Source organism: Enoplosus armatus, chromosome 4, assembly GCF_043641665.1.
Source record: "Enoplosus armatus isolate fEnoArm2 chromosome 4, fEnoArm2.hap1, whole genome shotgun sequence".
Lineage (NCBI taxonomy): Eukaryota > Metazoa > Chordata > Actinopteri > Centrarchiformes > Enoplosidae > Enoplosus > Enoplosus armatus.
The window spans coordinates 2,349,675-2,362,872 of NC_092183.1; the positions used below are offsets into that span (position 1 = coordinate 2,349,675).

The 13,198-nt window shown below is 41.9% G+C and overlaps 1 protein-coding gene across 1 annotated transcript in view; it reads left to right on the top strand.

The window, feature by feature from the left end:
• The window catches only part of fras1 (Fraser extracellular matrix complex subunit 1), a 198,159-nt gene that overhangs the window by 82,982 nt on the left and 101,979 nt on the right, over nucleotides 1–13,198 (top strand). Inside the window, exons 12-13 of the mRNA XM_070904152.1 lie at nucleotides 4,525–4,668; nucleotides 7,796–7,942. Of these exons, the coding sequence (XP_070760253.1) occupies nucleotides 4,525–4,668; nucleotides 7,796–7,942 (291 nt within the window). The remainder of the gene's footprint in view (nucleotides 1–4,524; nucleotides 4,669–7,795; nucleotides 7,943–13,198) is intronic.

The following is a 13,198-nucleotide window of genomic DNA, read 5'->3' on the forward strand; positions in this document are numbered from 1 at the left end:
ATGTTTGCCTCTTTCTTCCTCAGCTCTCTCCTCTCTGTGTGTCTCTTTATGTACCACACTGTGTATATGTGGGGATTATAGTGATGGAGAGAAAGATGTCAGAGCTGGAAATAGAAGGCGACATTTAAACTGTCTCTCTGTACATCCTGTGCAGTGCAATAAGTGTGTGTTATACAGGGAGTAAAGGTGTGATTCTGCATTGAAGGTATTGGGAAGATAATGTGGGTTTAGTTTTTATGTGATTTCTATATTTGCACTCTCATTATACTGCACTAGCACCTGCCATCACCTCGCAGCTTGTGTGTTAATGTATGTGTGTGCGCAGTAATGGCTTTCATACCCTCATAATGCATATATGCATGCCTGAACATCGTGATTTAAATATGATTTACCCACTTTGCATTTACGCACTGATACGGGAAACAGACACATGTTTTTACTCGTTAACCCTGCATTAGTCTGTCTGCCTGGCTGTGAATTGGGTTTCCCAACTGTGTTTAGTTTGCAGCTAAAAATAGAAAATGGGAGAAAAAAAAATTCTCTCTTTCCCTCTTCCTTTTCCAACTCGAACCGTAAATCTTCCTTTAAGCCTATTAATCACGGCTGTCTATAGGCCCAGGGGTCAGCAGCCTCTCCTCTCATTGGGCAGTTCACACTCGTGCTGCGTTCAGGCCTCATGGGAAAGGCTGTAGATGTGAGCTTTCTACTTGCACGTACACTTCCCATCTGCCGGGGGTTGACCCAAATGAGTCTTTCAATATAGATATTATTATTTTGTACCAATATATATATATGAATATACCAGTAGATCAGAGTAGGGAATAAGTCCTAATGGGTTAAAACATTCTGATAGTGATGCATATGTGGGACTATTTTTAGAATAAGGATGAAGAAGTGTTTAATCAATGTCTTAACGTAGGAAATGACTCCAGAGGTGTTCTAACCGGTGAGGAGTTGCCAGGAGATGGTGTCAGTCAGAGACATTATGTCGAGGGAGAGATGTTTCGGGAACTCTTGATGACAATGAACTTGCATAAAGATGATGTTTTGACAAAAAGTGAATATTTTCTGTGACTGAACTTGGATGCAGGATGCAGTCACTCCTCCCTCTAAGACTCCACAACCTAATGCTTTTTGGCAACAGGGAAAATGCAGCTTTGTGAAAGTGATTATTTGTGCCTGATGCAACCAAAGGTTCTTGTAATAATACATCCACTTTAACTCTTACAGCAGCTCAGATAGTCTGAGAGAATCTAATCTTTTAATGTGTATACACGTGTATTTCTGAGCCAGTGGCTTGCCAGTGTTTACTTGCAGGTCTCAGTGTGATTCCCAGAAGGGCTTCTGATGTGTTTGATAAATACAGGTCCAGATATCTTAAAATGTGTGTAACCAGATCCACGCACTATTTTTAGTGTAACACACAGTTATGTCACTTAATCCCCTCACTATTACAAACAAAGTTTGGCTGAATTATATGGATTTGATCCTATTTGGGGGCTTTATTGTCTCAAATAAAGAGCCTCATGATTGAAGATTTGGCAGCAGACTGCATGGGTGAATTACTGAACTGAGCAGTGCCTTTTTATTGGGAATCTGGGTGTGAAATTACCATAAATCACCAGCCAAACGCTGGTAAATGCTGGCTGTGGTTGGTAAATTGGCTTATTGTCCATGTTACTGTGGCAGGTAGCCAGTCTCAGTTGGAGGTCAAGCTTGTGCTGACAGTCAAACTTACTTTTCTAATGATGCTGGGTGACAAAACAGCATCATCCCTGCCAAATGTTAACACGTCTGCAGTTTCACACAGTGAGAAGTTTCTCATCAGGCGTTTGTCATAATCAGGTGGAGCAGTGCAGTTAATCGCGCCTGGATCCACACCTCTGGATCAGTTGTTTCCATACAACTTTGCTGTTAATCACAGCTGCAGTTTTTAATTTTGTGCTTCAGGGATTCTGACTCGCTACGCTTGTGAGGAAATTAAAGTACAGTGTGCCAGCGTCAAGGCAGCCGTCTGTAAACAGCGGCTTGTATAAAGGCATGTGATTGTTGAACTTGGGCTGCGATGTGGCTTTATCCTGAAGACGGAAAAATCCAATTCTGGCTCCCCCTCAGCTGTCAATGCAAAGAAGAAATGATCTTGTAAGCAGTAAGGTGGAGTTTAGTATTGAAATATATTCATTTGTTGCCACTGTGTAACGTTCAGGAATGAATGTTAAACAGAAAGAGTTCAGGAGAGATGCAGGACGACTTCCGCAGCGGATCGCAGAATATATGCAAGTGATCGGTACATCACTGCTAGCTGAAGCATCGGCCACAGCTGAATAGAGAGATAAACACTTGACTGAAATTCGTATTAGCCAATAAGCCCGTCAGTGGGCCAGAACATACAGTGCTAAGTATCTCAATCCCCCCCGTTTCTCACTCTACTTCCTCCTTCTCGCCATCTTATTTTTGTACACAGTTTTTTTCTCTCCCATCCTTTCTGTCAGAGGAAAGACAAGGGGCTGGGGTGATGAAAAGTACGATTAAAAAGAAAGTGAGAACGAGTAGCAGATGGAAAGAATATGGATGGGAGAGAGAAAGTGAAGGAGAAGGAGACAGACGACAGAAAGGGAATAACGAGAGGCAGCAGAGAGGGAAAAAAGACCGATGGAGATAGTAAGAACACTGTGTTCTGGCTTACTGACAGTCTTATTTGCCATTAAGATTGAAGTCTCACCTCCATCTTTCTCAAGTTCTCTTTAACTCCTTCTCTTTTTTCCTAAATTTTTGCCCCCCCCACCACCCCCTAGTTTCTCCTGAGTCTCCTTTTCTCATTTCTCATTAAATCTTTTCTTCTTCCGTCTCTTCTCTCTGCCCTGTTCTGCAGTCATCACATTAATCAGATCCCTCAGTCACATTTTTACAAGCGGCAAGCGCTTTATTTACACAATACACTCACATAATGAATGGAGCAATCACAGTGCAATCAAGTGCAAGCAGCCCCGCATATTGTTTGACAAAAGGCTGCATGCATTTGCTTGTTCTGCAATCCAGATACGACCGATTCTGTAATTCCAGATGCTGACGGGTTTTTCGAGTCGTGGGAGTTGCTGAAATGACATTTTGAATTTTTTAGACGTGTATTTCAGATTTTGAGAAGCCAGGTAATTTTCAGAAGAACCTAGAGGATATCAATGACTTTGACGGATGGGACACTCGGCAGGATTGTGACGTTTCTCCTCCAACTTCTTTCATACGTTCATTGTGTTTAAGGATGAATATCAGCTGCTTCTCTCGGCAGTCAACTGGAGGAAAACAGACTGTTTACGCCTCCAGAACAAACAAAAATAGCTTTATGCCATTAAAAAGAATCCCAACACTATGAGACGCTAACACACAGTGCTGTCATTAACTTGTTTTATTTGAATCAGCATGGAGATCGATGGATGTTCACATGAGTTACACTGATGATACTGTAGGTCAGAGAAAAGATCAGCGGCTTTGAAAATGATGTTTTTTGTTTATAGGATTTTCATTAGTTTACATCTGAAACACTAACAATCTGATAGCAACCTTTACAAACCAGCTGATGACTTGTAGGTTACGTCCTACTTTCTACTGCAGTTACATAGTTTGTGGCATTGGAAAGGATTTAATGTCAACACAGTAGTTATTGTTATATATATTTTAGCAGTAACTGTGAGCTTTTGTAGGCAGTTTTTATTGTTTATTGTCAGGAGACTTTGCTTCTAAACGTACTTGCACACGTTTGTGCAAAGCTCAAGTCTGGCGTCAACTGCCAGTGACTTTAATCTAAATTCAAGAAATTACATATCACACTTTAGCCTGGTTGCAGATCTCTGAATCACTGCCTGATCACTGATTAATGGCTTTTAAGTACGGCTGGTGGACAAACTAAAGAAACAGACTTGTACTCATAAGTTGTTGGTCAGTGTTGGACCAACTGGGAACCAGTGTGGACAGGGAAAGCACTTAAACACTTTATTACAAAATGAAATGTACCGGTGGAGCTGTTGGCCGACAGAAGAAGAAGACTGTGGATTTACTCAAAAACTCCCAGTAGGGAACATTTAACATAGTAGAACCACCTCTAACTCAGTCTGACAGTAGAACCAAATGTACTGGATGGAGTATGTTATAAGATTACATTTTCTGTGTGTGTGTGTGTGTGTGTGTAGTTTTGCAAAGTTAAATCTGTCTTCCTCCGCTAACTGAGTTTCAGTGCAAATCTGTTCAGAATTTGCATAAAATTAAATGTCAAAATGTGTTTATCATTGAGTGAGTGAGAGAGAGAGAGTCCACCAACAACAGTGTCTGTCCACATGTACAGAATACAATCTGCATGAAACTGAATGTCAGAATGTGTGTGTGTGTGTGTACATCTTTGTGTGTACTCATGCATGTATATATATATGATCTTTTTTCCATCCAGTATCCAGATTTTTAGTGTAGATGCAGACATGTTTTACAGAATTTTACAAATCTGTAAATTAAATCAGTCGAATGTGTGTTTTCCAGTCCAGTGCCATGCAGACTGCCTGTCGTGTTCGGGGACACCCGACCATTGTGAGAGCTGCAGGGACCCAAAGGCCTTCCTCCATCTTGGCCGCTGTCCGTCCGTCTGTCCAGCTGGCTACTACGCCGAAGGACGAGTATGTGCAGGTAGGACTGTCTTTGTTTTTTTCACTTTTACACTGCAGACTGCTCTTATATACTAATAAAATGCTGTTGCAATACTTTTTGCAGGGATTGTCACAACATTTCAACATTTTTCATCTCAACATTTTAGTTTCGCTGAAAAAATAGAGTGAATTTTACCTTTTGAACCTGTAATTCTCTGGAATCAGTGCGCTCTTTCCAGTGACAGTGATATTTCTGATGTCCGTCGAGGATAAACAGAAGGCACATTTATCAAAACTCATCGCTATCACTACTGATAGCTCCCAATACATTTAGGTCTCTGTTAGATTCTGTTTCTCTGGTGACCACCACAGTTTGGCTATCAGGTTTAGTGTCTCTCACCTAAATATCATCAGTTAGCAGACCATTACTTGCACTTTCTGACGGCTGTAAAGAAAGAAAAGTTTGCATTTTCATGGGATATAAATATTTCAACCATATTCTGGATTTAAGCCGCATCTGTCCCCGCCGAGAATTATTTCTCGAACATCATAAAGATGAACTCAGTTTAAGATAACCTTTCCGTATTAGCCAATGAAAACACACTAAACCCTTGGCTCCACCTTTAAGAGGAAATATTTGGCAGTGACGGTGCTGGGATCCGGATCAGTTGTCTGTGTGTGTGTCTGTATCTGTATTGAGTTGATGTGTGTGTGTTTTCCTCCTCATCCTTTCATCACGTATGCGTGTTTGTGGCTGTTCAGGGTCACGTTTGCCCGACTTGAAACCTGCCGCACCACCTTGACCGAGCGTTGACCCGCGACAGCTGTAATCTTCTGAGCATTTTACTGCATTGAATTCGTACCATCCCATTGACCTGTTCTCTGGGTGAGCCAGACGTTTACTGCCCACAGCTATTCATGAAGCTGTAAACACCAGACACCGTAAAGCTATCAGGCGCAGATAAAGGTATTAACTTTGAAGCCTAGCTGCTAATGTTAGCAGCTGAATCTTGAACAGCATTTGTGCTTCAGAAATATAAAGAGTGGGTGCTTAAGCCCTGAATGTGAGGGCTGTGTATAGATGCAGCCGGTGTTATAATAGCTTTATTCAACCAGGAAAGGGCCTCACTGAGATCAAAGATGTCCTTCAACAGGTTTTTACAGGTTGTTAAACCTCTGTTGGATATTACTTATAAAGGTGTTTTGTTTTATTTTGAGGCTTTGAAGCAAAAATGAATGACGTCATACGTTGTGTCGTGCTGTTTCCCAAAGGAAAAACCAAGACTAACTTTTAATATTTTCATCATTTGCTCTACAGAAGGTAAGCTGACAGGACATCTAAATGAGAAACGTGTTACTGTGTTATGTTTGTCCTTAATGACGTGCAGCAGACGGTGTCCATCTGCTGAAGTTAGTTACTTCCGATACTATATGAAGATGAAATATAAATATATAAATATATATATGAATATTGTAGAGTGCAGGTTATTAGTAGAAGAAAAAGGGGGATGTTTTGTAAAATCCTAAATTTGCAGCTCACTCATTAAATGAATATTAAACCATACTGAAGGATGAAAAACCTGATATGACTGATTTATATCTAGTTTCACATTTGTGCATTTAATTGGAATTGTGCTTCAGATTGATGGTATTCATGCTTTTGTCCTTGTTCTTCAACTTTGGTGCGATCCCTGATATTTAAAGAAACCAATAAGGCCACCAGTAGCGCAGCACATGCTCAGTCTCCCTCCGTCAGTCCCACACAGCCTCATGTTTTTGCTCAGTGCATGTGGGTGACATGCTGTGGGTGAAAATAAAGCTGCGAGCCTGAACTCACATTGCTGATAAGATCGTCTCTCCCGCCCCGTTTCCTTCTCCTCCTTTGCCCTCAGACTTCTTTTCATCTTTCTTGACATTTCTTTCTCCTTTCGCCTTGAGTCTGTTTTTGTCCTTCTCTCCATCGTCATCATCATCTTCACACTGAGCGGGACCCTGATCTTTGTCTCCTCTGTCTTCACATCTCCACCTCCTCTCCTCTCTTCTTCTTTCCTCCTCCTATCTCTGTCTGAGTGGGTGGCTGGGGGGTTTAAAGGGGATTTAGTTGCTTTTTATTCTGTAATCTTGAGATTTCTCATTAAAGAACATCTGAAGTCTCCTTGCTGCATTTTCTCCCCTGTTCTATATGCATTGGCTTCATTATTGTGTTTATGGAGATGTCTATAAGTAGATTACATTGCACCAAACAGGAAACCTAGTCGCCAAAGTGAAAGATCTTTAGCAGCATATCCGCTATGTTTAATCAGAATATTTGGATGAAGTGTGAGGTACATCGCTTTCTTTAAAAAAACAAAATCTAATCTGCACAACTATCTTCGCTGCTCTCCGTTTTAGAGCGATGTTCTTTCCACCTTAGTCTTGGAACTTTTTCATACATTTTGTGGGTTTCAGATAACTGTGAAATGATTAAATCAATGAAAACTTTATTTACTCTTGTGTTTTGTTTCTAACGGCACTTTGGGCCGCATACGTAGGTGCAGACAAATCAGATATAATCAGATTTTTTAAATGACAAAAAGTTCTAACTTTCATAACTCGGAGTTGGTGTTTGTGATACAGTTAAGATGCAGAATCTGCTTCTGCTTCTTCTAATTTTATTTATAGCAGTGAAGACGCAGCATCTGTGTTTTGCTGCCACCCACCGTTACCTGCCTCCACTCCATCTGCAAGCCGAAAAAGTCGTGACTTCATCAGGAAGCCTAGAATACACACATTAGACAGACCTTGTGTGTGGACAGAGGCAACTAAGTTGAAGAAAATTAGTCCCATCTTATGTGGGATGCAGCCTTGACCTGCCGTGACGAAATCTTTCTGGTCCCAGGAGAGAAATTTGCTCTTGAGAATATTTGCATAGCAATTAGTTGATTTGCGTGTTTTTAATCCCTTCTATTTTGATATTTTTTCAACATGTTGGGTTGAAATATACTTTGGGTTCACTTGTGTTTGAATGTGAGCGTTTGATGATGTGTTTCTTTGCCTTCCACTACGAGCAGCTAAGCTACGACAGGCAGCCCTGTAACCATGAAGAAGGCTCAGATAGGAAGAGAAAATGAATATTTGAAGTGAGTGACAGTCAGACTCTTCCCCTCTCCCCCTCTTCTCCCCCACAGCCTGCCAGTCATCCTGTGCCACCTGTTCCAGCCAGTGGGACTGCCAGTCCTGTGGCTCCCAGCTGCCCCTGCTGAGCGCTGATAGCGGCCAGTGCCTGGCTTCCTGTCCTCCCAGTTCCTACCAACACGACCGCACACACTGTCGCAGTGAGTATCACGAGATGTCATGTGACTTCATGTGCCCTCTGGATGTCAAGATGGTGCTATTAGTACTGGAAGCCTAGCTAGTTGAGTGTTAGTCGCGTGTTCGAATGTGTTCATTTGTCTTGAGATTAATTCAGATGACTCTTGTCAGTTAGACAGTTTCAATTGTCACGCTTAATCTTAATTATAAATAAAAAACTAAATATGATCTATTCAGTTACTTGCAAAGTTGTCTTTTTGACGATGACGTGGTTGTCGTATTACATTGAGTCGGTTATCCAAAGACCTCCATCATGGCACCAAATAGGGACCAAACTGGCTGATGTGCATTGAGACAGATGGCTAAGCTTGTTTCTGCAGTTTCACCTCCTCTCATAAAATGTCTTTTATCTTTCCTGCTGTCCTTTTCTTGTCCTTTCTCTTTATTTTTCTATGCTTTGAGTCTCCAAATGTTTTCATTCTCTCTACTTCTTTTATCTAATTCCACACTTAACAAATGTCTTTTTCTTCACTCAAAATCAGACCCCTGATATCTTTCTGTCGACCGGGTTTACATCAACCTCTGGGCAGTGGGGGAGAAAGTGTTTCCACAGTTCGGCAAACAAGCAGTTTAAGAGTGGGACTCCACAATTTGTGCATCACTGTGTTTTGGGTGCCTGTGATAAACTCTGTGTGACTTGTTTCCAGCGGATTGGTTCAGAATAACTTTGAGTGGATGTTCCGACTAAATATTTTACGAAGTGAGGAAGGAGAGAGCTCTCTCTGGGGTCCAAGTATTATTGCTTCAGTATTGTGGCTTTGCTGACTAAGAAAAAGCCAAAGAAAGTTGTGTTTGGAGGCACAGCAGCAACCAAATGTGCTCACGTATTGTACGCATTGAAGAATTCTTGTTTTTTATTGCAGCTTTCTGAAATGTTGCTGCACTTTGGCTCAATTTCCCCGGCAGGATTGTTTGGAAAAGTTAGTGAAGTTTTCTGTCTTTTAACGCGGGTACAGAGAGTGCTTCAAATATCTGTCAAGAATAAGTCACATTTCTGCCAGTATAACAAATCTATATTGTCCCTCTCCTCTCTCTTACCTTCATGGTGTCAGCACAGAACATTATGAAAACTAATTAGCTCTTGAAAATTGATTTTGGAATTGAAAATTAAATTGACTTGAAAATCGCGGAGTCTTAATTTGGCTTTTTCAGAGTTTTTAGTTTTATTGTTATTTTCATTATTTCATTTCAAGCTATGTTTGAAGCACATCTTGCATATTTTCTAAATTGTGAAAAACAAGTGAAGGTTAAAAAAATCAGGGGATGCACGAGTGACACAGGAGTAAAGCATTCATCCACCACTGCAAAGCACTGGGTACTATTGTTAGTAGCAAAACCAGAGAAAACAATTGGCTGTATTTGCAGGAAGCTGTTGAGCGATCACGCTGTTGTCAACTCCTACTGGTTGGTCAAACACCTGCGTGGAGAGAGTTGGGAACGTCATATAGGCATGTGGCATGTGGAGCTAACAAAGGCCTAAAAGAATGTAAACCAATTTTAAACAAAAGGATGAAACATGCATAAACGTTATGAAATGATTAATAGAAATGTAAACTGGTCACAGACAGAGTTTAAATTGTCACAGGAGGTCATTTGTGTTCACGAAGCCGTACGTCTGTCGAATCGGGCCATTAACTGGCTGATATTGTGCAGTCACAGGAGAAGTAAACTTGTTCTGGACAGAATTTAAAAACTGTAGCTTACAACGACACCAAGACTCTCTGCAGTCTTCACGCTGGATAAAAGCAAGAAGGGAGGCTAGATCCCATTGTACACAATGCTAATGCAGAGTAAACGCACAACGAGGGCTGTCTACATTGACTGTTACTCAACCAGTCTACCTCAAAGGTCTCCCAGCGCTCCAAAGCCTGGTCCAATAAATAAAGCCATGGCTCAGTGAGCTAAACCCCAGTGGACATGCTAATATACTTTGAACAGTTTGGCTGAGTGCCTCCATCGAGTGGGGAAGACCTGCTGTGACTCTTGGGGATGATGGGTAGGAATAGAAAGAGAAAGGGAGGGGGGGGGGGGGGGGGCGGAGAGAGCAGAGAGTAACCACATTGTGATTACAGTCCAGCTCTGCAGCTCAATTTCACACCTTAATGAATATTGTCAGGAGAATTGGAATTCCAGACCTCCCAGTGCACCAGCTCCTTGGACGGCCTTAAATAGGGTACACAGCCAGTTCTCTCCATCCAGCCAGCTTTATGTACTGAATACAGTGCTGGCTATTGTACAAATCCATTGTGGAAATCCCACTTCATACATTTATGCTGCCTCCGTCCCGCTTTGGTGCCATATACACAGGCGGCATCCATTGTAGAATTCCCCCCTCATGCATTAATCCAACGTGTACTCTGCATTAATGCTGCAGATATTTCATTCTCAAATGTTGCACAATGAAAGCAAATGAATGCAGTGGGAGCTGTGCAACAAGTCTCCTGTCATGCATTCATCCGTCCAGGTTTAACACGAGCCAAATTCATCGTGCGTCTCCGCTAACTAGTCAGCAGACCCTTTCCTTTAACCTCCAACTGGCTTTAACGAGACCAAAACCTCCTTGTTTCCTTTCCACAAGCAGTCTCTCAAGAGCAGAAATCACTTTGACTGCAAATCAGTAGGTGTTTAGGTGGAGGCTATTAGGGTGGATACACCCTGAGTGAACTGCTATTCCAGCGTTTGTTTATGGGGGAGGGGGGCGCTGACAACCTTAATGAGTGTATGAGGCGTTTGGAAGGTGCTGGAGACATTAACGCCGATAGCAGCGTTTTCTTGGCAGAGGACCAGGACCACCCAGAGCCTTGTGTGTCCCCACAGGCCTCGGTGGGGTTTTTGTTAATGCCTCTTGATTTTTAAACACACACTAGTTATGCTATTTAGAAACATGTGTGACACACGCACATCTATACTATTCAGTAGTTCAAAAAACAAACTGGGATTTCTGTCTCCCAAAGGACTTGTTATCATACTTTACATTTTACTTTGAACCCAAATGAGGTCTTGATCAGATACGACAGGACCATGTAATGGACAGTTTTAAGGGAGCAGATAACAGCGTAAGGAGTCCTGTGGGAGGTAGATAATATAGAACCATACATGTGGTCATAAATGTGGTCTTAAAACTCAACTAGGCTGAACTTTGGTTGCACTGGGGGAATTTTAAAAGGAGTTAGTAGCGAGTATACTAACTTGCATTAAGCCTTTTGATGTAGTTTGCAGAGCTTTTAATGCTGACAAACATCTGTTTAAAGTGTAAATGTGTTTCATTGATAAAGTCTCTTTTGTTCTGCGAGATTATATGAGAGCATCCTTCTTCTGTCAACACTATTTTTACTCAGAACATCTCTGAAAATAAATGCTGCTGTTTGATGCAAAGTCATGAAGACTTCACTGCTGCTATCATGACCTCTCATTCACGCTTCACCTGAGGACAAAATAAAGGCTTTTGAGCGAGGGCCGTATTCTATTTCTTCTCTGAACTAGAAAACCTCGGCATTGATAGCTGTTTTTGTTTGATTTTCACGGCTCTGAGATGAGACTGCTTTTGTGAAGTCTCAAGAAAGCCGGGAGAGATGTATTCGATACTGGCTTGACTGTATCACCCAATTACCTGAGTTTTACATTTCAGTTTCATTGTGAACGTGGCAGGTCGGGTGCAGAGGCAACATGACAACAGTACAATTTCACTGGCACCCTGCCCATGTTTTTTTTTTTCAAAAAACAACTTGACACAGTGGTATAAAATGTGTCCCTCAGCGTGGACCTACTCATAGAGTCATTGTTGAAGACCAGATTTTTCGCCTGCATTCTTGCTGAGCTAATTCTGCAGTTCAGCTGAAAGGAACAGTGTGCCAGCTGGCTGTGTTTTTTGGCCAATATTGTATTTTTAGTTGAGGATTACAGCTGCTCAAATAAGAAAAAAGAGATGCTCTCAGTGACCAGGTATCAGAATAACAGAAAAAAAAACTGTTTCCGATTCCATTTCAATAATGGGGATTTTCAGAAAAAGCTTCTGTTTTATTTTCTTTAGATTTATTTTATTTTTTTCCTCTTCACAAAGCTGCTTTCTCTGTAATTGCTGGATCTCTCATCCCATCTCGTTTTATTACTCGAGTTTGGGGGGGCGGCGAACCACGGCAGCGCAGTAATCGTGTGTCCCCGCCCGTCCCAGAGGGACAGAGAGCGAAGATTATCCGCTGCACCGTGTGACTGTGCATTCATCTCAACCCTCCCTGGTTTATGCAGAGTAGGCTTTAGAGGAGGTTTTTGGCAACTGGCCTGCTAGGATTACATTTACTGATAACTTTGCGCTTTGGGCTGCACCGAAAAATAAATTGCTTTCCTGCAAGGGGCAAGGTAAAGGACGTGTAATCCCCCTGTTAGCCATGACCACGTTTAGAGTATGTGTGTATGTGGACTGACCCGGTCATATAGACCATGTCCCATCTTGTGCAGAATGCTTATAGGTGTAGTTTTGTCTTTTTGCTGCATTTGCAAGAAGAAGAGTTTATACATTTCGAGCACATCTCTTGCTGAAAGGGACAGTGGTTATTTGATCAAAAGATGTTTTTGTTTATACATTTTTGCAGTGGAAAAATGTATAGATTAATGCGTGATGCAGATGCCAGAGTAAATACACAGACCCTCCCTGGATCTTCGGCACACTGAGAAGGAGAAGAAGAAGAAGAAGAAGAAGAAGAAGAAGAAGAAACACACACACACACACACACACACACACACAGAGAAACAGAGATGACAAGAAATCCAATGTGAAACTCGAAGGAGGCCAGAAGGCTGAGGCAAGAAAGAGCCTGAGACAGAGAAAAGAGCATCATGGGAAAAGAGAGGGAGAGAGGGAGAGAGAGAGAGGAGGAGAGAGAGAGGGAGAGAGAGAGAGGAGGAGAGAGAGAGAGGAGGAGAGAGAGAGGGAGAGAGAGAGAGGAGGAGAGAGAGAGGGAGAGAGAGAGAGGAGGAGAGAGGATAGACAGGGAGATGATGGCAAGGAAATAGGAAAAGCTGAGGAGCATAAAAATTGAAAAGTGGGCCAGGCGACTATTTCACCTGTTGTCAATCCACCCGTCACTTTGGAGGATTGGTTCCAACCTTGACGGGCAACTTTTCTCACAGAAATGAACAAGAAACGTCACTCTTCTGTAAGATGTCCTGTGATTTTGTCGTTCATTTTCGAGCTTTGTAATTGAAAGGAACTTCTAGCTTCT